Source organism: Harpia harpyja, chromosome 5 (genome assembly GCF_026419915.1).
Source record: "Harpia harpyja isolate bHarHar1 chromosome 5, bHarHar1 primary haplotype, whole genome shotgun sequence".
NCBI lineage: Eukaryota > Metazoa > Chordata > Aves > Accipitriformes > Accipitridae > Harpia > Harpia harpyja.
Genome location: NC_068944.1, coordinates 71,078,132 through 71,093,941, shown reverse-complemented (window position 1 = coordinate 71,093,941; position 15,810 = coordinate 71,078,132). Strand labels below are relative to the sequence as shown.

Here is a 15,810-nt window from a genome sequence, read left to right as displayed (position 1 = left end):
CTGCATTACAGCAGGATGCTGCAGGGACAGTTGAATGCCTGATTTTCTTCTCACTTGTGCCATTTCATACCCATTGGTTTCAGTAAGAAGCACCCAAGATTTACATTAGTGTAAGCAGGTGAGGTATCAAGACCAAGGAAGGAATATTCTTGTGTAATTGTGCATGGGAAATATCCTTCAATGCATTTAACTATAGGACTGTATTTTTTCCTTTCACCTGCCCTCAGGGAATAACTATTATTCCTTTGTCCCCTACCCCAGTGTCCTTTAGGGATGACATGCTACTGTTGTTTTTTCCTAGGCTATTTTATTAATGAGTCTTTCTCTCCAATTTTGCCTAGATCCTGGTTTATAATCCAGCTTTTATAAAATACGTCTATGAAAACTGGCTCCAGCATCATGGGAGATACCCCTCCACAGGCTTTCTGTCTTTGATATTTGCACTCCATGTATGCGATGAGGTAAAGTCTGGCTATGTTTGGATACATGGATAAAAAATCAGGACGTTCCATACTGACGTGCCAGGAACATGCCCTGGCCACTCAGTCAGCTTTTATTTCCCCCTCTCCATCTTCTCTGCCATTTGCTTCTTCAGACAGATGCAAGAGTCCTCAGCATCAGTCCTCAGAGACCAGGTCAGCTCTACAAAATCCTGCAAGCATGGGTTTGTCAGCATGGGGGTTAAAAATCACTATGCTGGAAAAATCCCTGGCCTGGACACAGTTCTGCTGATGAAAGAGAGCTTTTGTCACCTAGGCCTGTGTTGCTTGGAGAGGTGATGGAAATACTCCTAATGATGCTGGCAGAAACTGTACCATAGTCAAGGCAGAGAGGAGGGGCGGCTTGGGTGGAATCTGTTTTCTGGTAAGCAGGCAATGCACAAGGCTCTGACATTACCAAAAATAACTTAAAACCAGCTAGTATTTGGGTGGGTCCAGGTGTGGGTGGGTTAGGGTGCTTGTTTTGTGGACTATGACCCACTCAAACCCAGCCATATCGCCACTCTCAGTTTAAATAAATCAACTGTGATGGTTGGACTTTTACCACTAGAGGAGACAGGCATAGCCATCGATGAATGAGCCTTTGGGAGAGGAAAGGCCATAGGTGTATATACACACAAAGAACATAATGTCCATCTGCCTCTGAAGTGACTGCAAATGTTGTATAATTAAGCACATAAGTGGGGGTCGACATGGGTCATCATTTGGAAGACTAGGAGCAAAACCAAAATTTTTCCACTCTTTGTGGCCTTAACCAGCTAAAGAGGAGATTCACTTCCCAAGCCTCTGACCTCCTGAGGTCAAACACCAAGCTTAGGGGACAGGAATGTGTTTTTCATATTGCTAAACAAGAATTCATGGCTAGAAATTTCCTTTTCTGTCTGAGTTGAGGTACGGTGGTGGTCTCAGCATAGCTTAAGATGTAATGTCCCTTGAGTAGGCCTTGGTCATTCTTCTGTGGTTGCATCATCGCATGCAGCAGAATAGCTTGGCATACCACCGAGGTCTCCAGGTGCTGCTGCCTGTAGTTAAACTGAGAATCAAGAGAGTTTCTTCAACATTTCAGATGAAGACCAATTGCTTTCCAGGCCATAAGACTACTTCTCTCTTACTTCCTAGGTGAACGTGTATGGCTTTGGAGCAGACAGCAAAGGACACTGGCATCACTACTGGGAAAACAACGGTTCAGCTGGGGCTTTCCGGAAGACAGGTGTCCATGACGGGGATTTTGAGTTCAATGTAACTTTGACTCTTGCTTCCATTGAAAAAATAAATTTTTTCAAGGGCAGATGACCCTGGCCACGGGGAAAAGTGGGGCTGCAGTTTCCAACATGCAGCAGAACAAAGCTCAGTGAAGATGATCTGGGCACCAGCCAGGTTTCAATGCGCGTATCTGCGGTGGATTCGGAGCGTCTCACTGCTGCAATGCTCACCGCAGGGAGCTCGGCCGAGGACCGGCTTCCACACTGCACATGATTTCCTATCTACGGATAGCTGGAAACTACCAATCAGTTGTGGGAATAAATGAATCTCTGCTTAGGCTCTACGGCTCAGTTCTTGAATTATTGATGAAAGATCTGCCTGTTGCAATTAGGGGAAACATGGGCACAGGAACTGCTGTTTGTGTGTCCGTTCTTTCCTCCAGTAAGGCAGGAGATCCTTGAAGAAGAGTGAAAACGACTTCTGGGACTTGAGACCCACTAGGGCAGCTGTGAACATCATAGTAAGGATTACCTCAAAGAAATGAATTCACTTGTGCTGTTGATCTTCTTTTTGAACTGTCTCTTCTGTTTCCTCTATTACTTCTGGGTTTGTGCTGTATTAAGCAAAAACATGATGAAGTTGCCTGGAGTAGTAAATATCTCAGCCATTGCCTCATTCTGCTTTGATAGTGTCTAGAAAATATGGATCAAATCATCTCTGATCATATATTATTTAATATTGCTTCCTATACAGCCATAATGAGAGAGAAAACAATACTGAAAACTCCAGCAAAAAACTGGCCTTTTTAGCCACTTGTTTGTTTGTCTTGTTTGGTTATATATAATTTTTCTTTCTTTTTTTTTTCTTTTTGGTGGAAAATACTCTGGAATGCTCATTTTTATTTAATCAGTTTAAGGTTGGAAAGTGGACTTTTTCCTTTCAGTCGTTTATATGTGCCTTTTATAATTGTGCAACAGATGTGATTTTTTTTTAAGATGACAAACCCTAAATTAAACTTTTTTATAAAAGGGGGAAAATTTACCAAAGTTTAGCCTCCATGTGGTATACTTTTGTAGTCAAAAACAATAATAACAGCTCCTATATTGTATTTGAGCAAACACAAACAAGACTAATTTTTAAAGGTAGGTTTTACCTTTTTTTATGGGAAAATATTCAAAAGTTCCAAGGAAACTTTTCTTCTTATTTTTTTACAAATTGTATCTCTTTACAAGGTCTCTATCTGAAATGGAAGAAATGTCATGGGTCGGGATACCAGCTAGTAATACAATAGGAATCTTTTGTCCTGTAGCACTGTAGCAGCATCTACAAGGACACAATCTACGCAAGCTGATCTTACAGTGTAAGCCAGACTTCAAAATTATGTGCATCTCTGGAGGAATGGGTGTATTAATGTCAGTACCTCGAGGCAGTGAGAGGAGGGAAGTGACAGTGGAGATTTTATATCCACAGATTTTTGCTGGAATCAATGCATTTAATCCTCAAGGACAGATAAAGTATGAATCCAAGAAAAAAGTTTAGGTAGTGAAGAATGGAGAACAGTGTTTTTTTCTTCCTGATATCATGAAAACAGGATTCATGGATTATTGACCCATTTTCAGCTCTGGTGAAGCCAATGGAGTTCGTGCCACAGCCTTCAAGGGACTTTAGATCAGGCTTGGAAAAAATGGCATATTTCATTTTTAGTGTATTACGATGGTTGGGGTTTGTGGCAATTTAGAAATCATCATCTAAATGACTTGTCTTTCATGCACCAGTTGTGGCAGCACGTCCAAGCAGGTAAGTATTTGAGCTCAGTGAAAGCGCAGCCCTTCAACAAGTGATGTGCTTCAGTCCAAGATTTATCTACCCCCTTGTCTTTCCGTGCCAGTTGTTAACAGTGAGCTCCCCTCCAAGGCAGCAATTCACAGCACAATGGCACGGTCAGCTGGAATATCCCTATTTTGGGCCACAGCACCACTCACCAACATGAACTGCTTTACCTATGTGAGTATTACTGGACTCGCAGCGTATAAAGAGCCAAGGATGCCAAACGTCTGTGCAGAGAACTGAGCTCCCTTTGCTGTGCACACGTGACCCTTCAGTTTAGCAATATGGAAAGGGCAGGATTTTCAAATCCTCATGCTGAGATCTTTTCATGATCCTCATGTCAAGAAGCCCTTTCCCAGCATGGTGGCCAGCAGAACTCACCTGCATGTCACAGGCGCAGCAAATTGAGTGGGCTTACTGTCTACTCCATGTCCTTTGTAAAAGAATGAAACATTTCTACCTGAACCATGTTTGTTTGTTTGTTTTAAGCATTCCCACTGTTTAAACTGTTGTTAATCCATATGCTTCTGGTGAGATGTCACAGTAATACAAGCAAAGGAACTTTAAGAGGAAAAAGACTCCATGGAACACCCCAATGGTATCTTCACCCTGTGGCTGGATTTTGGAGATACTTTTTTCATCATGAGCTTCAAATATTTTGTTTTTATTTCTCATGGACAGATGTGAGTAATTCAGAAATATTTCATTGCTGTTTCAGTCATTTTTAGAAAGACTTGGAAGAAAACTCCTAGTGGTTTGGTACCCAAATCCCATTGATTTTTTTTTTTTTCTCACAGGTGGCAGCTTGGGAGCAAAGAAAGTGGTAAAAAAAATCAGCTATCTTTTAGCCTCTGTTGTTCTGGAAGTTTCCTTTTGCTGTCCAAATTAAATTTCCAATTTTCCCCTGAATATTCTGCCTCTGACAGCACATACGAAACATCGTGGCTTGTACTACTGTGGATAGATTTGGTGTCTTCATCATGGAACAAGCTGCAATTCCCATTTAATTTTCTTGCCGACAGCAAGCACCAACTGTGTACCACTGCTGTCTATTTTTCAGAGTGTGGGGAGAACAGAGAGTGAACCTCTCCAGCTGTAGGTTGAGGCATAGTCTGTGCCATCACATTTCCATTCCAGAGGAACTTTTTCTTGAGTCCTTCAGGCAACTGACTGTTGTTTTAGATCTTTGTCTCAGCTTCTCCACAATTTTGCTGCTCTTTCAAATGCCTTCAGAATAAGGAGATACCAACAGATGACGCTGAGGGAAGAATTAATTCCCACTGACAATGTTGAAGACTGTCCTATTTCCTGCTAGAAACTTTCTGGGTTTATTTTGTTTAAAAGAACAAGGGAAAACATTTAGCAACATGTCAAGGCTTCAAACTCTTGGACTGTATTTGCCACCACTGCAAAGTCTCTGAAGCACTCCTTGAGTGTGTGTTATGTTTTTTACCAAAGCCAAATCTCTTGAGCACTTTTTTTCTCCCATGACCAGATTTTCTTCCTATTTTTCTTTGACTACATGATTGATTATGTTTGGGGTTTTTTTCCCTGTTGGTGGGGAGTCTCACTCAATCATTCTTTGACATATTATTTATTTAATTTTTCAGTATGATATGAATCAAAATAAATTTTTTATTGTAATCAAATCAAAGGTGTTTCTCTCTGTGCACCCTTCTTCTTCCCACAATATTTCCATTAGCTCCTAGAACCTCCTCTGTCACATAACAGTGTAATGAAGCCTTATTCCACTTCCCTCCCACCCATCCCTCGGGTGACATCAGCATGCTTCAGGTTGCTGGAAAGCTTGTGGTCATGGGCATCACGCTGCCCAGCTTATGGCACCTCTAGGCCTCTCTGGAGAAAAAAATTAAACTTTGTATGCCTGTGGTCTCCTGATGGATCTATGCTCTATTTAGGTGATATATAAGGGAAATTAAGGCAGACTCAGAAATCAGTGGCTTGAGAAGAGATTCAACTCACCTGTTCTTTGGGACTGATAGACCTGGCTTCTTTCATAGGGGAGATGCTGAGGATTCACCCCAGGTCCCTATTTTAAGGGCCTAATTCAGCTGCTATGATCACACAAGCACTTTAGTCATGGATGGCCTAGGCTGTCCATTAGAAGAAGCCCATCTATGAGATGGACATCTTTGATCAGGTATCACTTCAGCATGCCACACCACCTCATCTGCATGACTGTGGCTTTACATGGGAAGACGCCTTAACTATTTCTTGTGGACCTTATAAGCTGCTCAGTTTCCTTGTGCACCGTTTCCATTCATTGTTTAAGTGAGTGAGTAGGGTAGATGGCCTAGCAGTGATGCAAGTTGCCCATTAAAACACAACCACCCTGGTTGCTTAGTGGTAGAAGCTCAAGAAATCATCACAGGGCAGCTCAGGAAGCTCCCGTTCAGATACAGGCAATGGTCTGATGGTCACCGTAAGAGCTGCTTTCCAGTGGGACCTTCAGAAGACCAAGTTCTTGGGAACTGCTTCACACTTTGCTTTTCAACCCAGGCTCTAGGCAGGCTGCACCAGTGAGAGATTAACCACTGCTAATGGATACAACCCAGCCAGCATCACAGTTGTTGAAAATGAGTGGGAAGTAGAGGCACAGAAGTCTGAGGAGCTATCCCAGTCACTTTAGGTCCCAAAGCCTGGTTTCTGCCCAGAGCTATAACCAGGCTGGTCACAGGGTTGTTCCAGAGAAAGGAGTGCTAACCTGGGATGGCTATTGAACTGAACTGTCATTCACAGTGGCTCTGTACCTGCATACTTGCCCCTGTGCAGAGGGGATGCAAAGCATTTGCTCCTCTGTCATCCTCAGCAAAGCAAAATAACACTGGGGAACAGCTTGCTCTTGAAAATCATTTTGCATTTTGCTTAATGTCCACTCACAAGAAGCGGACTGAAATGAAGCTTCCAGGTCTGAAATGATTTTGTCAGGGAAGTAATTTGCATAAAATTACAATCTGAAGACCCACTGAGACCAGTAAGACATGCAGCAGCGACAACAGCAACATCCAGACAGATGGACCGGCCACAGGAGTTGGACAAAGGACTTTGCTTATACCATCAAATGAAGAATGAAAGTACCCACAGGGGAACAATATGGCTTCACTTCATGGCATGGTTTCCTTTGATGGCTCACATTCAGGATAGCAATTAAACACAACAAATGAAAAGGCAAGGGAGTCCCTTGCCACTTTTAAAAATCTCTGTTTTCACTTCTCTTTCCTACAGACATTCAGGGAGCAGATCTCATTACATTTTGTTATCTTCAGGCAATGTGAAATAAAATGTGGTTCACACAGAGAAAAGTTCTCCAAGGTTAGGTACTTGCATGCAGAGGTAAATCTCTGGTTTTCAGTTTAATTTTCTCCTATAGGAAATTAACTATGTTGCTTTACTCCTTAGTTTCTACGGTAACCTTTGCCTGGCAGAATATAAATATATCCATATGGGAATTTGTTTAGACCTGTGACATTAACACTCCTACTAAGACAGGACATTTCCCAGAATAGTTACTTTTTTCCACATAATCAGAGACTCCAGAGTTACACAGCAACTACCAGCTGCCTCCCTGTTTACCCAGACACTAAAGCAGTAAGAAAAGCGTCCTGGCTTATGCCACTAACACTGCATCCTGCAGCACCATGATGTTCCTCCAAGGACACCCCAACCAAGCCTCCAAATCAGGTGTTACATCAAGGAGCCCCTTATGGCAGTTTCTCCCCATGTGGCTTTTTGTGTTCCCCTTCTTGCTTTCTTGGCCCCAAAGAGCTGTCACCATCCAGTGGAAGCTGCATATTGCTCCCCCAGCCCAAATCCACAGTTTGGGCTGGGTGTTTGAATGGACTGGCCGTACTTTGAAGCATGCCCAGTTTGTAGCCACATCATGTGTTCAGCCTGCACACATGCCTGGGTGGCTTTCACAGAAAATAACAGAAAGAGTGATTTCCACTCCTGTTTCTCCTTTAAGTGTCAGAGAATTTTGTATAACTCATCCTCACATTCAGATATCAGAGGATGGGAATGTGTGAGCAAGCTCCGGAAGACACTGGTGAGGCACCGAGCTTCTGCCTGCAGCGGTGGAGTCACAGGCAGGGTCATGGGAGCAACTGATGACCGATGGTTCATCACTGGGGACATCAAAGAGCTGGCTGTGGGGAGAAGTTCTGCAAGGTGACCCTCTGTCATTTGAGCAAAAGAGCAAAAGTAAAAAAACTCATGGGTTGAGATACAGTTTAATCAGTAAAGGAAGTAAAAAAAACCAAGCTATGTAAAGGCTGAGTTACTGGGGGGGGGAGCAGAGTGAGAAACAGAGAAGGTCTTGACATTGCACTGTTCAGCAACAGCCAAAATTCTGGTGTGTTATCAAGAGTGTTTTATCCACCAACCCAAAACACAGCACTATGTGGGCTGCTATGAAAAAAGTTAACTCCATTCCAGCCAGACTAAAATAAACTAGAGACTTAAAGAAGTCTATGGATTCAAGAGGTGCTAAGACCTTTCCTGATGTCTGAGAGCAGGTAATACCAATAACACCTGAGATAAATCTTTAGGTCAAATCTACACCAAACTACCTCAGTTACTAGTTGTTCCCAATTATTCACCCATCCCACAGACAACCCACTGGAACCAGGTGAGATTACTACTCACTGTTAGCAGGAATGACATTCAAACTGAAAAAACTAGGAGCTGCTTCAGAAGGAGTGGAGCCAGGGGCACTGGTGGCAGTTCAATTCTTGTTACCGTAGGAGCTGGAATAATATTTTAAACCAACAGCCAGGGGCAATGAGAAATCACTGTTTTATGTGTCTGTGTGCATGGTGTTTGCCTCCCTCCCTCCCTGGGTTGGCACAACGCTTCCTTCCCTGAAGGTGTGTGCCATTCCACCAGCGATAGTGGTGGCTTCTTGGGGGGCCAAGGGAACTTTGCTGCTTGCCACCAGTTGCAAGTCTGGCCCACAGCTTAGCAGAGAGATCCAGCAGGCGCAAGTAAATGAGGCTGGAACAATGTTTTTATTTCCTATAATAAGCAAAGGAATGGGAAACACCAGCATGCACGCAGATTAATGGGTCTCTGAGCAGTGAGGTGTGATTAACTCATTTCAGTCAGCGCTGGGGATCTCAGCACCTCATTAGCTTTTTCATTAATGGTTACAACTAATATCTGATTAGCGTCTCTGTTTCACCAGTAATGAGTTCTCCTTCTTAATGGAGATGGAGTTTTCTGCTGGGTGATGGTGAAAGGGCAGGAGAGGAAAGGAGCCCTCTAATTACTGTGCTAATAGGGCACCTTGCCATTGCTATCACTGACCTGATTGTCCTCCCTGTACGCTTGTAACTGTCCCTACCACCTTGGCGTGGGCATGTGTGTGATGTGCCAAGCACGCTCAGCAAGCCAGAGGCGAGAGGACCCAGTTCTGGTTCCTGAAAAAGAAATCAGCCCAAGCTGCACCACAGTAAGCGGGACAGCTTTGGAGATACCGTCACCCTCCCTGGGCTAATGGGTATGAGGGGCAACGAGTGACTGGAGGTGCGCAGGGAAGGGAGAAGGAACACTGGATACAGATACGAAGCAACAGCTGCTTTCCCATGGAGTGCTCAGTGCAGTGATTTGTTTTCTAATAGATTTTAATAATTTCCCCCACTAGAGCGTGCTGTTTTCCTGTTCCCGTGAGTTATCTGGTGACTTCTGGAGCACAGGGCTCTCTTATAGCAGCGTGTGTCACATCACCGGCTCAGAGCTTGTTCCCTCCTGACATTACTATCTTCACAGCTATAACGCTTGTTATTTACTAAATCTTTCTATTTTGGCCTCTGGATGAGGACTAAATGCAGGAGTCCACTGGCCATGGAGGGGATGGGGCAGCACGAGACGGGAGAAGTCCTGCAAGGCTTCACACCCTGAGGGTTTACATCAATGTGGTTATCCATGCAGTTTTCCTTTCCTGCTTTGAGAGGGGATGACACTCCCAGCTATGTGTGTGTTGTCTTTTGTACTGACCCTTTAGAAACAGTTGTAATTTAAAAACAAAACAACAAAAAAATATATTCTTCCTTTGAAACTTAATTCCCTAACCGGGGACAAATATTTGAGACTCCTGGCTATGTGGTAATGCTCAAATCTTTTTAGCTGGGGATGTAAAAGGCTTTAGTTATAGCAGATCAAAATGTCCTTTGTGGACCATAAAGACAACTCGGTTGTTTCTAACAGGACTTGCATATTATGCTACCAATATAATCAGCTTGTGTAGTTTTGGATTTATTTGTTCTCAGCTGTAGTACCCAGATGTTAAATGAGGGGCAGATATATTGTAAAAAGCAATCAATGCTGTAAATTAATTAGCTGGGTTCAATGAAAGCAGAAGCCCTATCTGGTTGCTGACTGCCAGCAGTGCGTACACTCATGCCTCAGCCGTGCCCCAGAGCCGAGGCAGAGTGGAATGCCCTGTGGGAAGCAGCGGGAACCACTTGGCAGAGCCCTGGGCAGGGACTCAGGGGTCGTGGCTCCTGCCTCAGGCCCCAGGACGGCTCTGCTGGGTGACCACACCAAGTCCCATTGCCTGTCTGCTGCAGGGAAAAGTGCATCCATCCGGGGCACTCCTGGGCACGGCTCTGGCTGGGGCACGTTGGCATCACCCATCATCCCCCACATGGATGCAGAGCTGCCTCCCACTCACCTTATGGGAGGAGATGCTTGTGCCAAGTCTGAGAGACCAACAAAAGAGACTGACCCAGTGCAGCACATTCAGCCTGCGTGGGAAAGATGTACCTCCCATGGTGATGCTGGGCCCTTTCCAGGGTGTGTGGCAGTAAGCCCCCCTGTTTAAAATTGTCCTATTTGAACAGCTACTGCCTTCGGTTTTAAACTTCCTGCCCAAATACTTCATTAGGCCCCTGAGTTTTCAATATTGTGATATCAGTACAGCGAACAATTGTTCTACTTCATCTCTTCTGCTGAATACTTCCATGGTCCACTCATCATTTTGAGCTGAAGAGTTTTTATTTGTTATTCTCATTCTTTGACCAACTCTGAGATCTGTTTGAGGCCTCCCACCTAGCCCAGTAACTCCCATTCATTGGCCAGATCCTCACAGCTGACCACGGGTGATGCAGGATTACAGCCCAGGGTAAAATTGGCTAGCCCAGCTTGCAGATGCTCTAGCCGCTATTGCATTGCTTAGCTTCCAGTTGTTTTCAGCAGCATGGTAGCTTGTCCTTACTCATAGCCCAGGAACAGCAAAAGCCCAGAGCAGGCAGGGAAAGGATGCACTGGGATTTGTAATGGGACTTTTCCCTTCTGAGCGTATACATCATTGAAAATAATCCTACCCTGGGTCATCTGAATTTAGGGGCAGTTAGGGTACATTGTGGTGACCATGCTGACCTGTGTTTGCAAGAGTAAGGCTGAGCTGTTTTTCCCAACGCTTCCTTCATGATAATGAAAAGCACAGTAAGGCTCAACTCACCAGTTCTAGACATCTGTCCATGAATAACCCACTATTCATTCCTGTGGCTACATCAACACTGCTGATACTTCATTTTGGGGAGCTGGCCTCACCCAAAGTGCTGAGGACCAGTTCTCTCCAGCTGACTGAGCATATCTATGCTGCTTAGCACTTAACCCTGCATCTCCTGTCTGCCCTGAGTACTGTCCCTGTAACCTTAAAGAAGAATTATCACTAAAAACATATATGTATTTTAGGTAAAAGTATGTGAAATAACGTGAGAGTGCTACAGCAGCACCATCAGAGTGGGATTCCTATGACACAAAGCTGAATGTTTCTGTTGTGTTCCCAGAGGTGGCATGAAGGGAGAGCTGGAAAGTACAAGGGTGAGCTGGCAGCTGGCAGTTAACAGTAGGCACATTTGGGGAGATGTTTATGTACGTAAATATATAAAAATAAAAATAAGATATAATAAAATAGTTCAAGTCCCATTCTTGTGACTAAGGGCACAGATGTACCATGGAGTATGCCTGTAGAGCTAAACCTCTGTGCCTTAAAAATACTGGATGTCTTCATCTATACTGCCTTTTGGGAACTGTCCTTGGCTCATGCTGTGCCCCAGGCTGAGCCTGGGCATTCTCTGAGAGGGGATGAGAAGCAATGAGCTAAAACAGGGCCAGGGAACAGACTTCAGACTAAACAGTATGGATGATCTCTGGACACAGCTTGGTCCTAGTTAGTCCCTAGCCTGCATGTATACCCTGTGACTTCTTTTCTGCAATAAGAGCAAGCAATGTATAAAGATGCTGAGAAGTACTGGCTGGCTTTGATGTCCTTGCCCTTGTGTTAAGGAGAGGTGAAGATGGCTGAGACAAGTTCATTTCAGTAGTATCAAATGGCAGTAGAAGCAACAATACACTGCAGCTTGGGAGGTTTAGACTGGACATTAGGAAAAAGGTCTTTCTCACTAGGAGGGTGAGAAGGTAATAGGTCAGCCAAGAGAAGAAATGGGACCTCTGTCCTTGGAGGACATCAAGATTTGGTTAGACAAAGCCATGGCTGATCTGATACAGCACGGGGGATTCCCACATGGATTAGAGACCTTCAGAGAGTCCTTTCAGCCAAAGATTTTAGGAATCTCTGGTGAACTGCAGATCTGCAGCATTTTTCTGTTGATTTGCAAGGCTGGGGTTATGTCTGGGCAGCATGCTTCTCCGGGAGTGGAATGGCTCTGGCGAACTAGCTGAAATTGCAGAGTTTTGAAGAGAAGACAGAAAGATTTCTTTAAACCCATCAGCAAAGAGTCTCTGGCATCCAGCTCTTCTGGGAGAGGCTGTATTTTGCAGGAAGGACAGAAATGTAACTGTGCTTAAAACAGCAAAGGTTGGCCTCACAGCTGGTACAGAACAGCTTTAGCTCTGTGTTTCAGGTATTCACTTCCTTTGGTAACAGTGCCCTTCAGACCCTCCTCTCCTGTGCAATCATACAGCACACCTAAACCAACCCCCTAAACAAACCAAACTCATCAGCTCTGTAAACCTGCTTAGTGCAGAGATCAAGGCAGCACGTTATTACTTGGCCATGTTCTCAGTGGATGTAGATCAGCTCCTCTTCCCAGAGGTCAAAGCTACATCAATTTACACCAGTCAGCAGGATTTTCCATTACATCCCAGAAGAAAAAAAAAAGGTAAAGAAAAAAATTGCCATATTTGTCATCACCTGAACTCTCAGTGAATTTAACTTTCTGGATCTGGATTTATGGAAATGCCATATTGCATTTATAGATCTGCCATACCCTAGCATCCTTTCCCTTCAACTATTTGAGCTTGTCTTTTGTCAGACCTGTCTAGTGCTTAGCACAGGAGGGTCTGGGCCTTGATCAGAGAGTTCTGATCTGCTCAGTAGCCATGAAAAAAAATGCCCAGCAAAACCTATCTGCCAGTCAAACATTTTGCTGCACCTCAACAGGTTCCTAAAAATCATATCACTTAATGGTATGCAGCAGGGTCACAAGTTGTCACTAAAATGATAGTGACATGATGAGTCCTTGCTGCTGTAGCACAAACATCCGGGAGCTTCAGTAATCTAGTGTCTGTCCTCAGTACCAGGAGATGTACAAACTCAGAACAAAAAATGATTCTTATCCCCAAGATATAAAGGCTAGGTAAGTATTTAATATGTCCACTCTGTTACCAAAAATAATCAAGAAATGGCATTTATGACAAGATAATTTTCAAACTTACCTTACACCTAATGTATATGTATATAGAGAGTGAGACATATAGACATATATGTGTATTTACACATCAAATGTCCACCTTTCCTTTGGGCTTGATTTTTTTTTTTTTTTACATGCTGTCCCAATCTTTTTTCCCCCTTCCAAATTTTTAGGAGTTGTGGAAAAACTTTAAAAGGTGGAGAAAAATAAAGAACACCCGCTTTTACAACGTACCAAAAAGCACTGGAGCAAAGTGAAAATTTTCATTGGAAAAATTAATGATTTATGAAGCCCCATTCCCTTTTGAAAGAATCCTCATCTGTGGAGGGAGGGTACAGCAAGGCTGCTTTAAGCATGGGGTTAACAGGATTCACACTACAATAATTCATTCTTGCTCCGTAGGTCAGTCATTAACCATTATCCAGGTCACATTTCTAAAACTTACCTTGACTGGACTGTGTCATGCTCACAGTTATAAACTCATAGACTTGACATAACACGTGCAGACTTGGTTTTCAGGAAGCCCACACCCTGTGATGCTAACCCCACTATTGAAAATTTGTATCAACAGCTCCACTGACATCAGTCTAAAGCTGCTTATGTGAAGTTGGTCTGATCCCGTGTTGGCCTGAATTCAGTTTAGGACATGACACAGGGACTACTGAAGGCACCGGTAGATCTTTCCATTTTCTTTAGTGGGTTTGGATTAGGACTGCAGGTGATGGCCATGCCAGCGAACAGAAGTCATGGACCTTTCCCTGGTACTGGTGCTACGAGACGGCACAGCTCACATCCACCCAGCCAGCTGCGTTTAGACCCCCGTACCAGGTGTTGCCTCTCGGCAATGGCTCCCAAAACTGGGCCAGCAAATGTGCAAGCAACTAAGCAGAAGGGACAACTGTGGGACAGGGCTTCAGTCGGTGCTTTGTTTTATTTATCAGTATAGGCCCAACCTGAGGCAGCTCAAACCCAAATCCCACTGACGTACTCCTGAGCAGTGGGAAAGGCCACTCTGCCAGGGGCAGGTAGAGCCTCCCCATGTTCTTCGCCATCACCATCACCGTTCCTCCCCACTGCAGAGCAGGTGTTGGCCATCTACTGTTAGCTTTGGCTCAGAGACCAGGTTTTGCATTTCTCCTTTACTAGCAAAAGAGATGATAATCAAAGCCCGTGCATGTTTGCTTTTCCACTGGGTGGTTGGACTGGAACAATGGGAAGCAATTTATGTTGGAAAATAGTTGTAGAAAGAAAAAGATACCACGAATGCAGTCCCTACCAAAATGGGAATGGGTGAGGGAAGGGAGTTCACAGTACACAGATTAGTAAAGTAGCTTGTCCAAGTTAAAAGGTTAGTTGAGGTGTGGGTCTGGATGCTGTATTAAAGGACAGAAATGTAATTTCATGGCTTCATTCACTCTTTCCTATGGAAAGGACTACTCGGAAAATTGTCTGTTCATTTCATAGCACATTTAGCTGTGGTAAGACATCCCTGAATGGCCCTGGGGAAGGGAGAGACATCAAGTCCCCTGTCCTGCCTATGACCCCACCCCCAATTAAGTCCGTGGCCTGTATCAGCCTGACACCAGGAGGAGGTGACAGGTCCACTATCCATCCCCTCCTCATATCTTCTCTTCCCCATCATCTCCAGTGGGGTCAGCTCAGCCTGGCAGACCTGCAGGGTTGCTGCCAGGCTCAGAGGGAAGCAGGCAGCAACCCCAGCGGGAGGTCCCTGCAGAGTCAGCCCATGGCTGTTCCTGATTTTTGGTCTTCACTGACCTTGGCTAGATAGGAGGAAAAGCTGGAAAGCCAGAAAGCCCTCTGCTCTGTTCCTCGTCCCCTGCTCCATGCAGTAGCCTCAGGAAAGGCTCTTGCTCATCAGTTTGTTATTGATCCATGTCACTTGCAGCAGCTGTAATTCCAGAGATGGGAGTTGCAATTAGAGCAGTGGGAACAGCATAACCTGCTACCCTGAGTTGGTGGTTACCAGAAGAGGCACATCTCCCATGCAGGAGTGGACAGAGGTGGTCCAGAGACCGCATGGTCAAGAGCAGCGTACTTGGCCTCTGATTTCCACTTTGCAAACCATGCCTGAACAGAAGCCACCCCATTTTTCTCCCCCCATGTCTCAGCACATGGGTGTCCCACCTCATTTCTCCTGACCTGCACAGAACAGAGAGAATCCTTGAATTCCCAAGGACTGACTGAAAACCTGGAAGGCAGGACTGAGCATCTCCAACAGCCACATAGCATTTGGACAAGAAGACCCTGCTAACACAAGACAACCATGTCACACAGCACACCTCACTAACCCTGAGATGATCTGGATAGTCCATGTGTCCTGCTGGTGTGTGCTGGATAAGGAAGCTTAGCATCTTAAGATCGACCCTGTTAAGAGACAAAGAAGCAAGTTTTAAGTCAGAGCAGTTTTACTGAACAAGAACAGTCTAGGATCTTCACTGTTAAGAGGTAAAGAAGCAGGTTTAACCCAGAAGTCTTACTGAACAAGAAAAGAATTTTTTTTTTTACAGAAGCTGGTAGAGCCCAAACCACACTGATGCTTATTTTTTCCTCTTCACATCCAAGCAGAGCCAGAGCTGGTGCAA

At 44.5% G+C, this 15,810-nt stretch overlaps 1 protein-coding gene across 3 annotated transcripts in view; it reads left to right on the top strand.

The window, feature by feature from the left end:
• ST3GAL1 (ST3 beta-galactoside alpha-2,3-sialyltransferase 1) overlaps nucleotides 1-2,351 on the top strand; it is a 78,186-nt gene extending 75,835 nt beyond the window's left edge. For all 3 annotated transcript variants that reach the window (XM_052787525.1, XM_052787526.1, XM_052787527.1), the window contains 2 exons: nucleotides 342-461; nucleotides 1,620-2,351. In XM_052787525.1, the coding sequence (XP_052643485.1) occupies nucleotides 342-461; nucleotides 1,620-1,793 (294 nt within the window). In that variant the 3' untranslated portion in view covers nucleotides 1,794-2,351. The remainder of the gene's footprint in view (nucleotides 1-341; nucleotides 462-1,619) is intronic.
• Nucleotides 2,352-15,810: the final 13,459 nt, after the last annotated feature.